General features: G+C 39.1%; 1 protein-coding gene, 1 non-coding gene and 1 pseudogene across 2 annotated transcripts in view; 1 reads left to right on the forward strand and 2 right to left on the reverse strand.

The window, feature by feature from the left end:
- LOC122699782 (prolyl 4-hydroxylase subunit alpha-2-like) overlaps window positions 1-16,954 on the forward strand; it is a 117,204-nt gene extending 100,250 nt beyond the window's left edge. The window contains exon 8 of the mRNA XM_043912163.1: window positions 16,843-16,954. Coding sequence (XP_043768098.1) covers window positions 16,843-16,866 — 24 coding nt within the window. The 3' untranslated portion in view covers window positions 16,867-16,954. The remainder of the gene's footprint in view (window positions 1-16,842) is intronic.
- Window positions 1,705-2,696, reverse strand: LOC122699780 (annotated as a pseudogene).
- LOC122701109 lies at window positions 15,279-15,385 on the reverse strand. The gene has a single exon (XR_006342957.1). It is a non-coding gene; the product is annotated as a U6 spliceosomal RNA (small nuclear RNA).
- Window positions 16,955-18,542: the final 1,588 nt, after the last annotated feature.

The raw sequence follows: 18,542 nt of genomic DNA on the forward strand, positions 1-18,542 counted from the left end.
GTGAAAATGAGTATACTACCCAAATCAGTCAATAGAGTCAACACAATCCCTATCAAACTACCAATGGTATTTTTCACAGAATTAGAACAAATAATTTCACAATGTGTATGGAAACACAAAAACCTCAAATAGCCAAAGCAATCTTGAGAAAGAAGAAGGAACTAGAGGAATCAAGTCTTCCTGACTTCAGACTATACTACAAAGCTGCAGTCTTCAAGACAGCATGGTACTGGCACAAAGATAGAGACATAGATCAGTGGTACAAAATAGAAGGTTCAGAGATAAATCCACACACGTATGGACACCTTATCTTTGACAAAGGAGGCAAAAATATACAATGGAGAAAAGACAATCTCTTTAACAAGTGGTGCTGGGAAAACTGGTCAACCACCTGTAAAAGAATGAAATTAGAACACTTTCTAACACCATACACAAACTCAAAATGGATTAAAGATCTGAATGTAAGACCAGAAACTATAAAACTCTTCAAGGAAAACAGGCAGAACATACTTCGTACTATGTTGGTTTTAAATTTGTTGAGGATTGTTTCATGGCTGAGAATTATGGTGTACTTGGTGAATGTTTCATGTGCACTTGAAAAGAATGTATTTTTTTGTTGTTAGGCTGAGTGTACTATAAACATCAACTAGGTTAAGTTGGTTGATAGTGTTGTTTAGATTTTCTATATCCTTACCTATTTTATTTGTTCTGTTAATTACTGAAGTGTGTTGACATCTAACTACAACTGTGAATCCTGTCTGTTTCTATTCAATTCTGTCAGCTTTTGCTTCATGTGTTTTGAAACTTTTTGTTAGGTGTACATACAATTAAGATTGTCTTCTTAGTTTACCCATTTTTCCCATATATTGTCCCTCTTATACCATTTCTTCTTCTAAAGTCTATTTTGTCTAATATTAATATAGCCGTTCCAGCTGTCTTTTGATTTGTGTTTTAATAGTGTGTCATTTTTCATCATTCTACTTTAAAAAAATTAAGTTAATTTTTTTAATTGACTGTCATGATTACTTTTTTTTGAGGGTATTAAGTTTTTATTGATTACACATGATAATGGATGATACACAAGCTTCATTCCTATCTATAACTTTATCTGGTACCATAATTCAATTTAGATATATTGCACAGGATATGTCAACAATCATTAATAACCAAAAAAAAAAAAAAAACCTCCATGACTCTGCATGGGTGACTCTTTTAATGGTGAACTCCAGGTCACAACACAGTAACTGTCAGTTCAACTACACCAAGGTTGTGAAGACAACAACTTCTCCACCAAAGCAGGTTGTAAATAAATTTCAAATGGAACCTGGCATCACCATGAAGGAATTCTAACTTCACACTGTTGGGGTAGTTTACCAAAATGGCTTCAGCATCATGATCAGACTATTTCATTTAGCAACCAACAGCATGGGTGCAAAAAAAGTGCTACATTAAAACCCTTTGTTGGAATGCTTTACACTTTGCACAGAACAGAAACTAAAATAACCTGTTATACAGTTAGTCACAAGTACAGTCCTCGAGTTTTTTGCCCATACACATGAGTGTTGTCTAAAACATGTCTTTTTTGTAGCAGCTAGGCTCTGCCACCACTGTGCTTGGCTGAGTTCACAAATCTGTTGTAACCTGTAGCTTCCCTGTCACTTCTCTGGCTCTCCTCTCCTGCTAAACTTTGTTTCCTGGCAGTAATTAAAACCTTCTGCCCCTGCCATAGCTACCACTGCTGCTGGAACCACCATAGCCACCTTGGTTTTGTGGTTTGGCCAAGTATTGGCCTCCACCACCATAGGAGCCAGAACTTCTGCCTCCAAAATTTCCTCTTTTCATGTGTTCAAAATTTGAAGATTGTTGTAATTGCTAAAAATCACTGTAGCTTCCGCCACCTCTAAAATTGCTTCCATCATTACCAAATCCAGTATAACCATCCCCACTGCCACCATGTCCACCACCACCATGGCTGCCACCAAAGCCACCTCGACCACTGACGTTTCCTCCACGACCAGACTTGTCATTCCCAGCGAAGCCACCTCCACGACTGCCACCAAAGTTTCCAGAACCACTTCGACCTCTCTGTCTGGATGAAGCACAAGCCATCTCTTGCTTAGACAGGGCTTTTTTCACTTAACAGTTGTGGCCATTCACAGTGTGGTATTTCTGAATGACAGTCTTGTCTACAGAGTCATGGTCATCAAAGGTTACAAAAGCAAAGCCTCTCTTTTTGCCACTGCCTCGGTCAGTCATGATTTCAGTCACTTCAGTTTTCCCATACTGTTCAAAATAATCTCTCAGGTTATGTTCTTCGGCGTCTTCTTTAGTGCACCAAGAAAAATCTTTTTCACAGTTAAGTGGGCACCTGGTCTTTGAGAATCTTCTCTTGACACAGCCCTCTTTGTTCCACAACTCTTCCATCCACCTTGTGTGGCCTTGCATTCATGGCCACATCCACCTCCTCCACCATGGCGTATGTGACAAACCTGAAGCCTCTGGAGCACTTGGTGATTGGATCCCTCATTACCACACACACAGTCTGTGAGCATTCCCCTCATTACCACACAGTCTGTGAGTGTTCCCCATTGCTCAGAATGGCTCCTCAGACTCCCAACAGTTGTTTCAAAGCTCAGTCCTCTGATGAAGAGCTTCCACAGCTGTTCAGGCTCTTTGGGAGACTCTGATTTTTACATGATGGCATGGCAGGGGGTGGGGGAAGACTTCAATGATGCTTTCTCAGTGGTGTCCACGGGCGGAAAGGCCATGATTACTTTTTAATGTTATTTATTTATTTGGCTGTGATGGCTCTTTGTTAATGCTCACAGGCTTTCTCTAGTTGTGGCAAGTGGGGGCTACTTTCTAGTTGCAATATGAGGGCTTCTCACTGTGGTGGCTTCTCTTGTTGCACAGCACAGGCTCCAGGGTACACAGGCTTCAGCAGTTGCAGCATATGGGCTCAGCAGCTGCAGCTCTCAGGCTTAAGAGCTCAGTAATTGTGGCACACAGGCTTAGTTGCTCTGAGGCATGTGGGATCTTCTCAGACCAGGGATGAACCAGTGCCCCTGCATTGCAGGGTGGATCCTTAATCACTGGACCACCAGGGAGCCCAATAGTTTATTTTTTAGATAAATTTTTGGCCAACAGAAAAATTGAGCAGAAAACAGTCTTCCCACTTCTTCCCCCATCAGACACACCCAATGGACTATGGCCTGCCAGGCTCCTCTGTCCATGGGAATTTCCAGACAAGAATCCTGGAGTGAGTTTCCATTTCCTTCTCCAGAGGATCTTCCCAACCCGAGGATCAAACCTGAGTCTCCTTTATTTCAGGCAAACTCTTTGCCATCTGAGCCACAAGGGAAGGTCTTATCAGACACATGGTTTCTGCTAGCATTAACATCTTGCCTTAGTGTGATACATTTGTTACAGTTCATAAGCAAATGTTGATACATTGTATTAACTCATGTTCATAGTTTACTGTAGGGTTCATTCTTTGTCTTATACAGTTCTGTGGGGTTTTACAAATATATGACATGCACCTACCATTACTGTATCATATTGAATAGTTTAACAGCCCTCATCTAATAATGCCTCATGCTACACCTAGTCATTAATTCTTCCTTCTTGCCTGAACTTTTGACCATCACTGATGTTTTTACTGTCTCATGGTTTGGCTCCTTTTCTAGAAAGTCATGTAATTGGAGTCATACATTATATACCCCTCTGAGATTAGCTTCTTTCACTTAGCAATATGCATTTTAGATTCCTACATGTCCTTTCATGGCTTGATGGCTCATTTCTTTTTATTATAAATAATATTTTATTATATGATATATCACAGTTTGTGTATTCACCTATTGAAGGACATCTTGGTTGCTTCCAGGTTTTGGCAATTATAAATAAAGCTGCTACAAACATTTGTATGTAGGTTTTTATGTGGACATAAGCGTTCAGCTCATTTGGGTAAGTATTGAAGAGCACATTTTCTGGGTCCTATGGCAAAACTTACATTTAGCTCTGTAAGAAACTGCAAAAATATCTTCCCAAGTGCCTGTTTCGGTTTTCATTCCTGCTAGCAATAGGTAAGAGTTCCTGTTGTTCCATGTTCTCACATTCGGTGGTGGTGGTTTGGTTTTACAGCATTCTAATAGGTGATAATATTTAGTATCTCATTGTTTTATTTTGCAATTCCCTAATGACATAATGTTGAGCTTCTTTTCATGCTACATGCCTTCTGCATATCTTCTTTAATGAGGAATCTGTTCATATACTTTGCACATTTTTTAATTGGGTTGTTTTCTTGTTGTTGAATTTTAAGAATTTTTTGTATATTTTGGGTAGCAGTTCTGTATCACATATGTATTTTGTGCATGTTTTTACCCAGCCTGAGGCTTGTCTTTCATTCTTTTGTCATTGTTTTACTTCTAACCTATCTTTAATTTTAAAGTATATTTATTGTACATAGCTTTGTACAATTGGCTTGCTTTTTAATCCAATTTGACCATCTCTGTTGTTTGTGTATTTCAACAATTATATTTAATATTATCATGAAAGAAATGGATTAAAATCTACCATTTTTCTAGTTGATTCCTGTTTGTTCCATCTGTTCTTTGTTCCTTTATTCCTCTTCTACTGCCTGTTTTTTATTATTCTATTTTATGTCCATAATTGGCTTATTATTTGCACCACTTTTTTTTTCTTTTTCTTTTTTATTTATTTATTTATTAGTTGGAGGCTAATTACTTCACAACATTTCAGTGGGTTTTGTCATACATTGATATGTATCAGCCATAGATTTACACGTATTCCCCATCCCGATCCCCCCTCCCACCTCCCTCTCCACCCAATTCCTCTGGGTCTTCCCAGTGCACCAGGCCCGAGCACTTGTCTCATGCATCCCACCTGGGCTGGTGATCTGTTTCACCATAGATAATATACATTTGCACCACTTTTTAACTAATTTTGTGATCCTAGAGTTCATAATATACTCCTTTAATTAACTAAAGACATTCTTTGAGTAATACTATACAATTTCATAGTTTTTAAGCACCTTAGAGTAATATCTCCAGTTTCTTTCTCCCAATTTTGTATTATAGTTGTCATACATTTTACTTTATCCTAGCAATAATTCCATACTACTTTGCTATTACTTTTGCTCCAGTCAACTATCTTTTAGGACATTAAAAATTTGAAAAAATATATTTTATGTTTATCTTCTTTTATTCTTTCCGAGACACCTTTATTTCTTTGTGTAGATCCAAGTTTTTGTAGGGCAGGACTATGGGTAGTAAATGATAAACTTTTATTTAACTGAAAAGATGTTTCATACTTCTTGCTTCTAGCCTAGCATATAAGTTGCCATTTCATCCTAACAACAACAATAAAAGATGAACACACTGAAAAAATCAACAACTGCTCTTAGATCCATCAGAGAAGTAAGGCCACAGGGCAAACCTCTGTATCATAAATTGTAACAACAGACAGGTAGAGCAGAAATCCATCTCCATGAGAATGAGTGAAAGTGAAGTCGCTCAGTCATGTCCGACTCTTTGCGACCCCATGGACTGTAGCCTACCAGGCTCTTCCGTCCATGGGATTTTCCAGGCAAGAATACTGGAGTGGGTTGTCATTTCCCTGAGTACTGGGATAGAAAAATCTTAACTGTGATTAATAAGATCCTAGCAGCAGCAGCAGCAGCAGAGGCTCAGTATGGACAAGATTGAGAGAGAAAAAACTCCAGGGGGATCCTAGTCATAAGAGAGCTCTCATACTTTCGTGAGTTTTATCTCTGGCATCCCTGCCAGGTTCTCACAGGAAAGACCACAGAAAATCCCCTCATGCTTCAGATAGGAGTAGAGAAAAAGAAATTGTTTTGAATTTTACTAGAACATTCTGTACTTAACAAGGCCTGCTGTCAAGAGAATCTGCTTTACCAGGGCTGGGGTTTTACCAGAATCTAACTAACCTGAGGTGAGGGAAATACCCAACTCTAGCTCTTTCTAACCTTCCATGTAGGGGAGAGGAAATACCAACTGCAGTCCCCTCTATCCATCCTCTCCCACCTAAGCGGGTGGGGGAACTAAGAAACACTGGTGAAGCTGACAGTCCACAGGCATAGGATAACCAAAAGACTGAGACCTAATCATGGAATTATAACATGCTTCCACTCTCTCCATGGTATTCCTAAAGGCCTTCTCACCATGGTTCCTTTTACCCAATAATTGTCCTTCCAACAGAAGACTATAAAGTATACTAGGAAGGGGAGGAAAAAAGTTTAAGGAGACAGAGCAAACATCAGAGCCAGGCCCAGATATGGTAGAGATGTTAGATTTATCAGACTGTAAATTTTAAACAACTGTGATTAATATGTAAAGGGTTCTAGAGGAAGAAATGGAAAACACATAAACCAGATGGGTAGTAAAAGCAGAGAGGTGGAGACTCTAAGAAAAGAATCAAAAGAAAATGCTAGAAGTTAAAAAACACTGTAAGAAAAATCAAGAATGCCTTAGATAGGCTTATCAGGATACTGGACACAGACAAGGAAAGAAACAGTGAGCTTGCAGGTGTGTTAATAGAAACTTACAAAAATGAGAAGCAAAGAGGAAAAAGGCCTTTAAAAATAGTATTATATCCAGGAACTGTGGGACAACTACAAAATGTCTAAATAACACATTATCAGAGTTCCAAAAGAAGGAAGAGAGAAAGGAACAAAAGAAATATATGAAGCACTAATGACTAAAAACTTCCTCAAGTTAGTTTCAGATACCAAACCATAGATCCAGGAAACTCAGAGAATGATGAGCATGGTAAATACTGAAAAACCTACACTTAGGTTTTGAATACTTATCGTATTCAAACTATAGAAAATCAAAGATAAAAAATCTTGAAAGAAGGCAGAGGAAAAAATAATAGTGTAAAGTATTATTTGAAAGTGGACTTGGGTTAATTGTAAATATAATTACAAATGAAACTGACAGAGGATTAATCTCTAAAATATATAAGCAGCTCATATAGCTCAAAATCAGAAAAATAAACAAGCCAATCAAAAATTGGACAGAAGACCTAAATAGGCATTTCTCCAAAGAACACATGCAGATGGCCAATAAGCACATGAGAAGATGCTCAACATCACTCATTATTACAGAAATGCAGATCAAAACCACAATGAGGTATCACTTCATACTAGTCAGAATGGCCATCATCAAAAACTCTACAAACAATAAATGCTGGAGAGAATGTGTAGAAAAAGAGACCTTCCTGCACTGTTGGAGGGAATGTAAACTGATAATATGGAGAACAGTATGGAGGTTCCTTAAAAACCTAGGAATAAATCTGCCATGTGACCCAGCAGTCCCATCACTGGGCCCCATACCCCGAGAAAACCACAATTCTAAAAGACACTTGTACCCCAGTGTTCATTGCAGCACTATTTACAATAGCTGGAACATGGAAGCAACCTACATGTCCACTGACAGATGAATGGATAAATAATATATACAATGGAGTATTACTCAGCCATAAAAAGAAATGAGTTTGAGTCCGTGGTAGTGAGGTGGATGAACCTAGAGCCTGTTATACAGAGTCGAGTAAGTCAGAGAAAAACAAATACCATGTATATTCCATATATATGGAATCCAGAAAAATTATATTTATGTATCTATTTGCAAGGAATGGAGACACAGATGTAGAGAACGGACTTGTGGACACAGCATGGGAAGGAGAGGGTGGTATGAATTGAGAAAGTATCATCAACTACATACACTACCATGCGTAAAATAGAGAGCTAGTAGAAAGTCACTATATAAAACAGGGAGCCCAGTCTAGCACTCTGAGATGACCTAGAGGGGTGAGTTGGAGGGAAGGGAGGGAGGCTCCTGAGGGAGGGGATACATGTATAATTATGACTGATTCATGTTGTTGTATGGCAGAAACTAACACAACATTGTAAGGCAATTTTCCTCCAATTAAAAAATAAAAAAAAGAGAAAATCCAAATGCTCAACCAAAGGAAAGAAAAGTTATGACAAACCTAGACAGTGTATCAAAAAGCAGAGACATCACTTTGCTCACAAAGGTTGGCAAAGTCAAAGATCTGGCTTTTCTAGTAGTCATGTATGGATGTGAGAGTTGGATCATAAAGAAGGCATGGCACCGAAGAAGTGATGCCTTCAAACTATGGTGTTGGAGAAGACTCTTGAGAGTCCCTTGGACAGCAAGATCAAACCAGTCAGTCCTTAAGGAAATCAACCCTGGATATTCACTGGAAGGACTGATGCAAAAGCTCCAGTACTTTGGCTACCTAATGGGAAGAGCTGATTCATTGGAAAAGACCCTGTGCTGGGAAAGATTGAGGGCAGGAGGAGAAGGGGACAACAGAGGATGAGATGGTTGGATGGCATCAACCATTACTCAATGGGCATGAGTTTGAGCAAACTCAGGGAGACAGTGAAGGACAGGGAAGCCTGGTATGCTGCAATTCATGGGGTCACAAAAAGTCAGACACGGTTTAGCAACTGAACAATAACAACAATCAATTGTACCTCAATAAAGCTGTAAAAATAATTTAATTGATATTCTGAAAGAGAAGAGAAAATGGAATTATATACAATGCTCAAGTAAAACTGCAGAAGGTGGAAAAGAGGGGAAAAAATCAGGAAAAAAGAACAAGGACAACAAATAAATAGAAAGCAGTAACAAATATAGTAGTTATTAATCTTAACTACATCAGTAATGACTTTACAGCCACGATGGGAGACAGTTTGGGAGTTTCTTAAAAAATAAAAGGTCTTACTTATCACCCAGCAATCACAACTCCTTGATATTTACCCAAATAAGTTAAACCTTACATTCACACAAAAACATTCACATAAACATTTATAACAACTTAATTCATAATTGCCAAAATTTGGAAGGAAACAAGATGTTCTTTAGTAGATGAATTGATAAATTGTGGTGCATCCAAAGAATGGACTATTTACTTAGGACCAGAAAGAAAAGAGCTATCAAGTCATGAAAAGACATGATGGCATCTTAAATGTTTATTGCTAATTGAAAGAAGCCAATTTGATATATGATGTCTGACTGCAACTACATAAAATTCAGGGAAAATCAAAACTTATGAAGGCAGAAGATCAGTAGTTGCTAGGGACTGGGGGAAGGAGGGATGAATAGGCAGAGCACAGAGGGTTTCTAGGGTAATGATCCATTTAATATGATACTGTAATGGCAAATGCATGTCATTATATTATATTTGTCCAAACCCATGGAATGTACAACACCAAGTTGTTGTTTAGTCTTTTCCGACTCTTTGTGACCACATGTACTATAGCCTACCAGGCTCCTCTGTCCATGGGATTTCCAAGGCAAGAATACTGGAGTGGGTTGCCATTTCTTTTTCCAGAGGATCTTCCTGACCCAGGGATAGAACCCATGTCCCCTGCATTCACAGGCAAATTGTTTACCACTGAGGCACCAGGGAAGCCCACAACACCAAGAGTCAACCATAATGTAAATTGTGGACTTCAGGTGATAATGATGTATCAGTTTAGGTTCATCAATTTTTGCACGTGTAAAAAATTGCAATGTAAAAAAAAAATTGCACCACTGTGATACAAGGTGTTAGTAGTGAGAGAGGTTGTGCATGTGTAAGGGCAGAGAATGTCTAGGAACTCTATACTGTCTGGTCAGTTTTGCTGTGAACCTAAAACTGCTCTAAAAAAATAAAAGTCTGTTTTCCAGAAGTTTTTTTTTTTTTTTTCTCCTTCAGTTTAAAAGGTTGTTTCATCGGGTGTTGAATCCTGGTTGACAGCTTTTTCTTCTTTCAACATTGAAGACCTCACTTTGTTGTTTTCTGGATTAATTAGTTTATGAATATGTCTGCTATAATTTTTAATCTTTGTTTCTATGTGTGTAATTTTTTTTGTCTCACTGCCTTCAAGATTTTTCTTTTTTTGTCTGTTTTTTAGCAGTTTGAATGATGTGTCTAAATGTGATTTTTTTGGGGGTAGTATTTATCCTGTTTGTGATTTCTGAGTTTATTGTTTCTCTAGTTTATACTTTTCATTGTTTTCTGAAAGCTCTTGCCTAACTTATCTTTAAATGTTTCTCTTTTTCCCTTTAATTATATTTCATCCTTCTGAGATTCTAATTACATATATATTAGACCACTTGATATTTTTTCACAGCTCTTGAATACTCTGTTCTGTTTTTTTACGTCCTTTTTCTCTTTATGTTTACATTTGAGTAATTTCCATTACTCTGTCTCCAGGTTCCTTGATTCTTTCTTGGCTGTATTGAGTCCATAATGTATCTGTCAAAGGCATTCTTCAACTCTCTTATTGTATTTTTTTATTTCTAGAATTTCCATTTAATTCTTTCTTATGATTTTTATATTTCTTCTGGAATTCCCTATCTGTTCATATATGCCATCCATTTTTTTTTTTTACTCAAGACTTTAACTGATTTACCTTACATTTAAATTCCCTGTCAGTTCATTCTAATATCTGGTTTTTCGTGATCCTGTTTCAGATAATTGCTTTGTCTGTTAACAGTGCTTTATTTTCTTGTTTTTTTTTTGTTTTTTTTTTTTGTGTGTGTGTGTGTGTCTCATAATTTTTATTGCATACTTGTAAGTTGGCTTAAAGCTCAACATTTAGAAAACTAAGATGATGGCATCTGGTCCCATCACTTCATGGGAAATAGATGGGGAAACAGTGGAAACAGTGTCAGACTTTATTTTTTGGGGCTCCAAAATCACTGCAGATGGTGATTGCAGCCATGAAATTAAAAGATACTTACTCCTTGGAAGTAAAGTCATAACCAACCTATACAGCATATTAAAAAGCAGAGACACTACTTTGTCAACAAAGGTCCGTCTAGTCAAGGCTATGGTTTTTCCGGTGGTCATGTATGGATGTGAGAGTTGGACTGTGAAGAAAGCTGAGCGCTGAAAAAATGATGCTTTTGAACTATGGTGTTGGAGAAGACTCTTGAGAGTCCCTTGGACTGTGAGAACATCCAACCAGTCCATCCTAAAGGAGATCAGTCCTGTGTGTTCATTGGAAGGACTGATGCTGAAGCTGAAACTCCAATACTTTGGTCACCTGATGAGAAGAGCTGACTTATTGGAAAAGATCCTGATGCTGGGAGGGATTGGGGGCAGGAGGAGAAGGGGACGACAGAGGATGAGATGGCTGGATGGCATCACTGACTTGATGGACATTAGTTTGTGTAAACTCCGGGAGTTGGTGATTGATGGGGAGACCTGGCGTGCTGTGATTCATGGGGTTGCAAAGAGTCAGACATGACTGAGCGACTGAATTGAACTGAACTTTATGTAATATAGTGTGTAATTTGTTGTTGAGTCACCAAGTCATGTCCAACTCTTTGCATCCCCATGGACTGCAGCACCCCAGGCTTCCCTGTCTGTCCCTCATCATCTCCTGCAGTTATGTCCATTGAATCAGTGATGCCATCCAACCATCTCATCCTCTGTTGCCTTTTTCTCCTTCTGCCTTCAGTCTTTCCCAGAATCAGGGTCTTTTCCAGTGAGTCAGTTCTTTGCATCAGGTGTCCAAAGTATTGGACCTTTAGCTTCAGCATCAGTCCTTCAAAGAGTATTCAGGGTTGATTTCCTTTAGGATTGATTGGTTTGATCTCCTTGCCTTCCAAGGGACTCTCAAGAGTCTTCTCCAGCACCACAGTTCAAAAGCATCAATTCTTTGGCACTCTGCCTTCTTTATTGTCCAGCTCTCACACATACATGACTACTGGAAAGACCATAGCCTTGACTAAACCGACCTTTGTCAGCAAAGTGATATCTTTGCTTTTTAACACATTGTCTAGTTTTGTCATAGCTTTCCAGCCAAGAAGAAATCGTCTTCTAATTTCATGACTGCAGTCACCATACACAGTGATTTTAGAGCTGGAAGAGGAAATCTGTCCTCTGCCTCCACTCTTTCCCCTTCTATTAGGCATAAAATGATGGGACCAAATGACCTGATTTTAGTTTTTTTTTAATATTGAGTTTTAAGCCGACTTTTTCACTCTCCTCCTTTACCCTCATCAAAAGGCTCTTTAGTTCCTCTTCAATTTCTGCCGTTAGAGTGATATCATCTGCATATCTGAGGTTGTTGATATTTCTCCCAGCAATCTTGATTCTAGTTGCAACTCATACAGCCTGACATTTCACATGATGTGCTCTGAGTATAGGTTAAATAAACAGGTGACAATAAACAACCTTGTTGTACTCCTTTCTCAATCCTGAACCAGTGAGTTTTTCCATAAGGGTTCTAACTATTGCTTTTTTTTTTTTTCCCACTAAGATTATTTTATTTTATTTATTTATTTTTACTTCTTTTTTCCCCCCTATGGTGTTAAAGTTTTTTTTTTTCATTTATTTTTATTAGTTGGAGGCTAATTACTTTACAATATTGTAGTGGTTTTTGCCATACATTGACATGAATCAGCCATGGATTTGCATGTATTCCCCATCCCGATCCCCCCTCCCACCTCCCTCCCCATCTGATCCCTCTGGGTCTTCCCAGTGCACCAGCCCTGAGCACCTGTCTCATGCATCCAACCTGGGCTGGTGATCTGCTTCACCCTTGATAGCATACTTTTTCCAATGCTATTCTCTCAGAACATCCCACCCTCGCCTTCTCCCACAGAGTCCCAAAGTATGTTCTGTACATCTGTGTCTCTTTTACTGTTTTGCATATAGGGTTATCGTTACCATCTTTTAAAATTCCATATATATGCCTTAGTATACTGTACTGGTCTTTATCTTTCTGGCTTACTTCACTCTGTATAATGGGCTCCAGTTTCATCCATCTCATTAGAACTGATTCAAATGTATTCTTTTTAATGGCTGAGTAATATTCCATAGTGTATATGTACCACAGCTTTCTCATTCATTCGTCTGCTGATGGGCATCTAGGTTGCTTCAGGGTGTGGAGAAAAGGGAACCCTCTTACACTGTTGGTGGGAATGCAAACTAGTACCGCCACTATGGAGAACAGTGTGGAGATTCCTTAAAAAACTGGAAATAGAACTGTCATATGACCCAGCAATCCCACTCCTGGGCATACACACCGAGGAAACCAAATCTGAAAGAGACACGTGCACCCCAATGTTCATCGCTAACTGTTGCTTTTTGACCCACATACAGGTTTTTCAGGAGACGAGTAAGATGGCCTGGTATATCCATCTCTCCAAGAGTTTTCCGCAGTTTGTTATGATCCACACAATCAAAGAATTTAGTGTAGTCAATGAAGCAGAAGTAGGTGTTTTTCTGGAATTCCCTTGCTTTCTCTATGATCCAGCGAATGTTGGCAATTTGATCTCTGGTTCCTCTGCCTTTTCTAAACCCAGCTTGAACATCTGAAAGTTCTCTGTTTGTGTAATGCTGAAGCCTAGATTGGATGATTTTGAGCAAAACCTTATGCTAGCATGGGAGATGAGTGCTCTTGTCTGGTGGTTTGAATATTCTAATGTACTGAATGTACTAAAGTACTGCCTTTCTTGGGAATTGGGGTAGTATGTAATACTATGATGTAAACATGATTTTCTTTTCCTGGAAGTATGCACATTTCTTTTTTTCCTAAGTCATTAGTGTGGAGATCTGAGTCAATTTACTTAGTATTTGATCTGATTTTGAGATCATTTTTGGTTGCTATATTTTGCCTTCAGTGTACCTTCAGCTTCAAAACATTTTGCTTAGGAAGAGGCTAAGTTTCCAGAAGTTTTGTTTTGTTTTGTTTTTTAGATATTCCTGCGTCACCTGCAGCTTTGAGACTTCCCAGTGTACTTGTACCTCAGGATTTTCTTGATGCACTCTTGCCCCTCCCCAGCAGTAATCCTCTGTTGTCTGGTACTAGGCTTGGCTAGCCGAGTGGTGGAAACCAGTGGGGATCCTGTGTTATCCTGCTGCAGCTGTTGCTGCTGTCGCTTCAGTCGTGTCCGACTCTGTGCGACCCCGTAGACAGCGGCCCACCAGGCTCTGCCATCTCTGGGATTCTCCAGGCAAGAACACTGGAGTGGGTTGCCATTTCCTTCTCCAATGCATGAAAGTGAAGTCACTCAGTCGTGTCCGACTCTTCGCTGCCCCATGGTCTGCAGTCTACCAGGTTCCCCCATCCATGGTATTTTCCAGGCAAGAGTACTGCAGTGGGTTGCCATTGCCTTCTCCGTGTTTTCCTGGTCCAGCCTCAATTAGAGACAGTTTGCAAACTCTGTTGCCGTATGGGAGGTCAGGAAATTATCTGGCCCCAAATCTTTAGAAGTGTTCTGCCATTGTGAGAGGTTCATTATACTATCTCCGTCCCAAGACCCACCAAAGATACAAGGAAAAGTTTTGAATGTCATGGAGAGGAGGGTCAGGATCATTGAGAAAGCCCTGGGGACAGAAATAGTCTTTCCTGTGAGCACGAGAGATGTGAATTTCCCTTGTATCTGTGACTCCCAGGAGTCCTGTACCCTCATGTAGCCCATACTTTGCCTTTAGCAATTCATTGGAAAGTTTTGTGTGAATTCTTCTTACCTTCTGTGGCGCCGGTGTTTCATTCTTTTGTGTTCTGCCACAGGTAAACATGTGCTCATGTTCCACCTCTTAAGTGTTGGCATCTGAGTTTCCTTAGGTTTTAGCTCTTTGATTGCTCTGTGACCTCAGTTCTCTGATGGGTCCAGTAAAAGTTACCATTTTATGGTTTATCCGGCTGTTGCTGTTGTTGTTAGGGCATGAGCAATACTCTTCCCAGTTTTCCACATCCTAGAATTCTTTGTGTTTTGGGGACTTTTTTTTTTATCTAATCCATTTCATATATATTTAATATATAGCATGATAATTGATGTTGCCTTTCATTTACTAGCAATTTTAATTCCCCCTTTGACTTACAGTTATTTTTTTAACATACCTATTTTTCATTGGTGTGTAATTGCTTTAACAGTGTTGTGTTATTTCCTGCTGTACAATGAAGTGAATCAGCTATGTTTTTATGTTTAGTTGCTCAGTTGTGTCTGACTCTTTGCTACCCCATGCACTGTAGTCCACCGGGCTCCTCTCTCCATGGAATTCTCCAGGCAAGAATACTGGAGTGGGTTGCCATTCCCTTCTCCAGGGGATCTTCCCAACCCAGAGATCGAACCCAGGTCTCCTGCATTGCAGGCGGATTCTTTGCCATCTGAGCCACCAGGGAAGCCCAAATCAGTTGTATGTATACATATATCCCCTCTCTCTTGAACCTCCCACCCACCCCCATCCCACACCTCTAGGTCACCCCCAAAAATACAGAACGCTTCACAAATTTGCAAGTCATCCTTATGCAGGGGCCATGCTAGTCTTCTCTATATCATTAAAATTTTAGTATGTGTGCTACCAAAGAGAGCACTGATATGCAGTTATTTAGACAGAGACTTTTAAAAAGTCACTATCATTCTTATGATTTTTGGACCAGAATGTATATTCAGAATTTATAGGATATGTGTTTAATATCTCTATTAAGCCAGGTTTATTAATTATTAATAATAGACAAATTCTCTGTATCTTTGTCTGCTTGATCTGTTAAAGATTGAAAAGCATATGTTAAGGTATCCATTATGGTAGTAACTTTACTCTTTTTTTTATTACCTTTCTTTATCCCTGGTTATTTTAGTTATAATTTTGTAAGCTGTTTTCAGCCCAGAAATACTTACAAATGTCTTTGTTTTGGAATATCAAGCAAGATAACCCTCTGATTTAATTTAGTTTTTTTTCTATGATAACTTCTAATTTCTTCTTGTTTCTTGTATTTTTGCCCATCTCTTTATTTTTAATCTGTTTTCTATATCCACTGAAAACTCAAGTACATACTTACTGTCCTCCCTTCCCTAGACTGTTGACATGGGTTTCTCATCTGTCTCCTTCTACTTTTACCTTATAACAATCCATTCTCCAGTCAGCAGCCAGAGTAATAATTTTCCAGCAGAAAGCTCTCCTGTGACTTCTCTCACACTTACACTTCTTCCCATGCTTATGTTATGTAATGTACCCCAGCCTATCTCTCCAACCTCATCTCACCACACTCTCCCCCTTGCTTCCTATGCTCTAGCCATACTGGCTTTATTTTTTTCCTAAACCGTGCTGTTCCTTTACTTAAGGGTTTTTGCACAAAGTAGTTTCTCTACATAGAAGGCTTCTTATCATGACTGTTGCCCTCTTTTCCTTCAAAACTGAGTGCATTTGTCACCTCAGGGAATTCTCCCTAAACCTAAAGTAGCCATTCTGTCACCAAGTTACTCTATTATATCGCTTCATTTTTTTTCTTTAAAGCATTTGCTAGTATCTGAAATATTTCTAATCATTTATTTGTGGAACTCAGTGAGAGTGGGTACCTTGTGTGAGCTCTTTTCTGTTGTATCCCTGGCACCTGTAACCCTGTACATCTCAGGGAGATTTACTTCAGCTATTTCTTTAGGTCTTCATCTAATCAGTTCTCTCCTTCTAAAATTTCTTTTTGTACTCACTTACCTTATCTGGAGTTTTCTTCCAAATGTCATAATTTTCTTCTTTATATGTTTTCCCTTGAATGTCTCTGAATTCCTTTTTAAGTTTGTTTACTAATACACTGATTCTGTTTTCTGTAGTACCTAGTTTTTCTCTTTACTGCTTCCATTGGGATTAAAAAATCTGCAATTCCATGATCACATTTTTTTCTTACCATATTTTTTTCTGATTATATTGTTTCTATTGCTATACTGTCCTTTTGGAATCTGTTGGAAAAATTATTCAAGTCAGGTCACTTTTTTTGAACTGCTAAATCTTTTGTTTGTCTCACATTTTGCTTTATTTGTTTGCTTTTCATTACAGAGGGAGACCTGGCTTGATACCTGATTTGCCCAATACTAGGAATTGAGATGACTTTGCTGTGGATTGTGCCTGTCCTCCTTTAGTGCTTTCAGACTACTGACATGGACAAGAGCGTTACGGAGAGTGAAGTTGTAAAGGGAATAGTCAGGTCTGATATGGAGAATGGTCTTTTTCGTCAAAGGAAAACTGTCTAGCCTTGAAGAATCAGAGGAATTGAGGATTGGTTTAGCTGTATGTGAAGACGGAATAAATGTATTACTCCTCTCCGTTATCTATATTGACTCTGGCAGAAACATCTAGAATGGCTCCTGGCCCAGAGTTAATACTCAGAATGTTTGTTGAAATGAACTGAAGCACCCTAAGTGATTGATGTATACTTGGCTCTGTGCTGGATGCTGTGGGAAATTCAGAGATGATAATCCTGTTCCTGCAGTCGGCTCTGTCTGGTAGAAATTACTACCCATTTGAAGAGTTTAAAACAAAGGAAGAACATTTCTCAGTAACTCTAGATGTGCTAAAAAGGAGGGAGAGCTCCTTTTGAATTGATTAGTTGGATAAGTCTTCCAGAAGGGGACAATATTAGCTGGCTTGTAAAGTGGTAGGAAAAAGGAAGGATGTGGTTAGAGTGAACTCGCTTGTGGGAGTAGCTGATATAAAGATGATGTAGAGGCCCTAATCAACATGATGTGCGTGGGAGAAGTAAAAGGATCAATTCATCTGGAACATACAAGACATGGGTATAGAGTGGATAGGACCTGGCCCTGTGAGCCTTGGTTACTAAGCGTAGGATTTTATCCTTTACTTCGTGACTGCTGGAAGGTGTGAGAGGCCTCTGAGCCAGGAAAAAAGAACTGTGGTTAGAACTGCTTGAGGAAGCTCCACTCATAGTTTTCCACTGGTGTGAGGTGAATAGGATGTAAGATGTCTCCTCTTGTGTTTTTCCTCCTTTCACCTCATCTGCCTCCTCTCTGTTTCTTCTCTTTCTCCAACCTGCATCAGTCTCCTGGGATATTCCCTGGAATGACTTCTGATTTCCTTCCATTTCTGAAATAATAACATGGTCAGTACCACACTCCTTACTTGCTAGTAGCTACTAGAGTCTGGGCTCTGAGTAGTATGCCAGATACTCTGGTACTATGCCAGAGATGTTTGAGTTCTCCAAAGGGAAGTTCTGCATCCTGAACTCTGACCTGGGAGCATGCAAAATGGATATCACTGTCTTGTCATATGGCTTGTGAAAATTGGCCTTAGGAAAAGAAATAAAAAAACAGAAGAAGTTATTGTTACTCCATGCCTTGGGGATGGTTTTCATGATCTGAAGAGCTACCTTACATAAAAGGCCCAGGAGACCATACAGTCTAATGTTTAGAAAGTTGAGGCATTTCTCAACCCATCACTCTGCCTCCTGAGTTACTGCCTATGGATGATAGGGAAGTCCAGTCCCAACACTGTGTCCAACGTGGTGCTTCCTTGGCCACTTGCCTAAGTGGACTTCTCACTAACAGGAATGGAGATGAAGATTTCATCATCATTAGGATTACACTCTTCTACTAACCTGAGTTTGTTATACCTGTTCCACATCTCTCCATTTCACTAATATACCCCCTTTTCTAGAGTTTTTCTGAAAATGTCACTTGGCCAAGGGTTTTGTTTTTTGTTTCGTTTTATTTTGTTGTGAGCAGCAGATGCTTGAGAAGATC

The sequence above is a fragment of the Cervus elaphus genome, chromosome 9, assembly GCF_910594005.1.
Source record: "Cervus elaphus chromosome 9, mCerEla1.1, whole genome shotgun sequence".
Classification (NCBI taxonomy): Eukaryota; Metazoa; Chordata; class Mammalia; order Artiodactyla; family Cervidae; genus Cervus; species Cervus elaphus.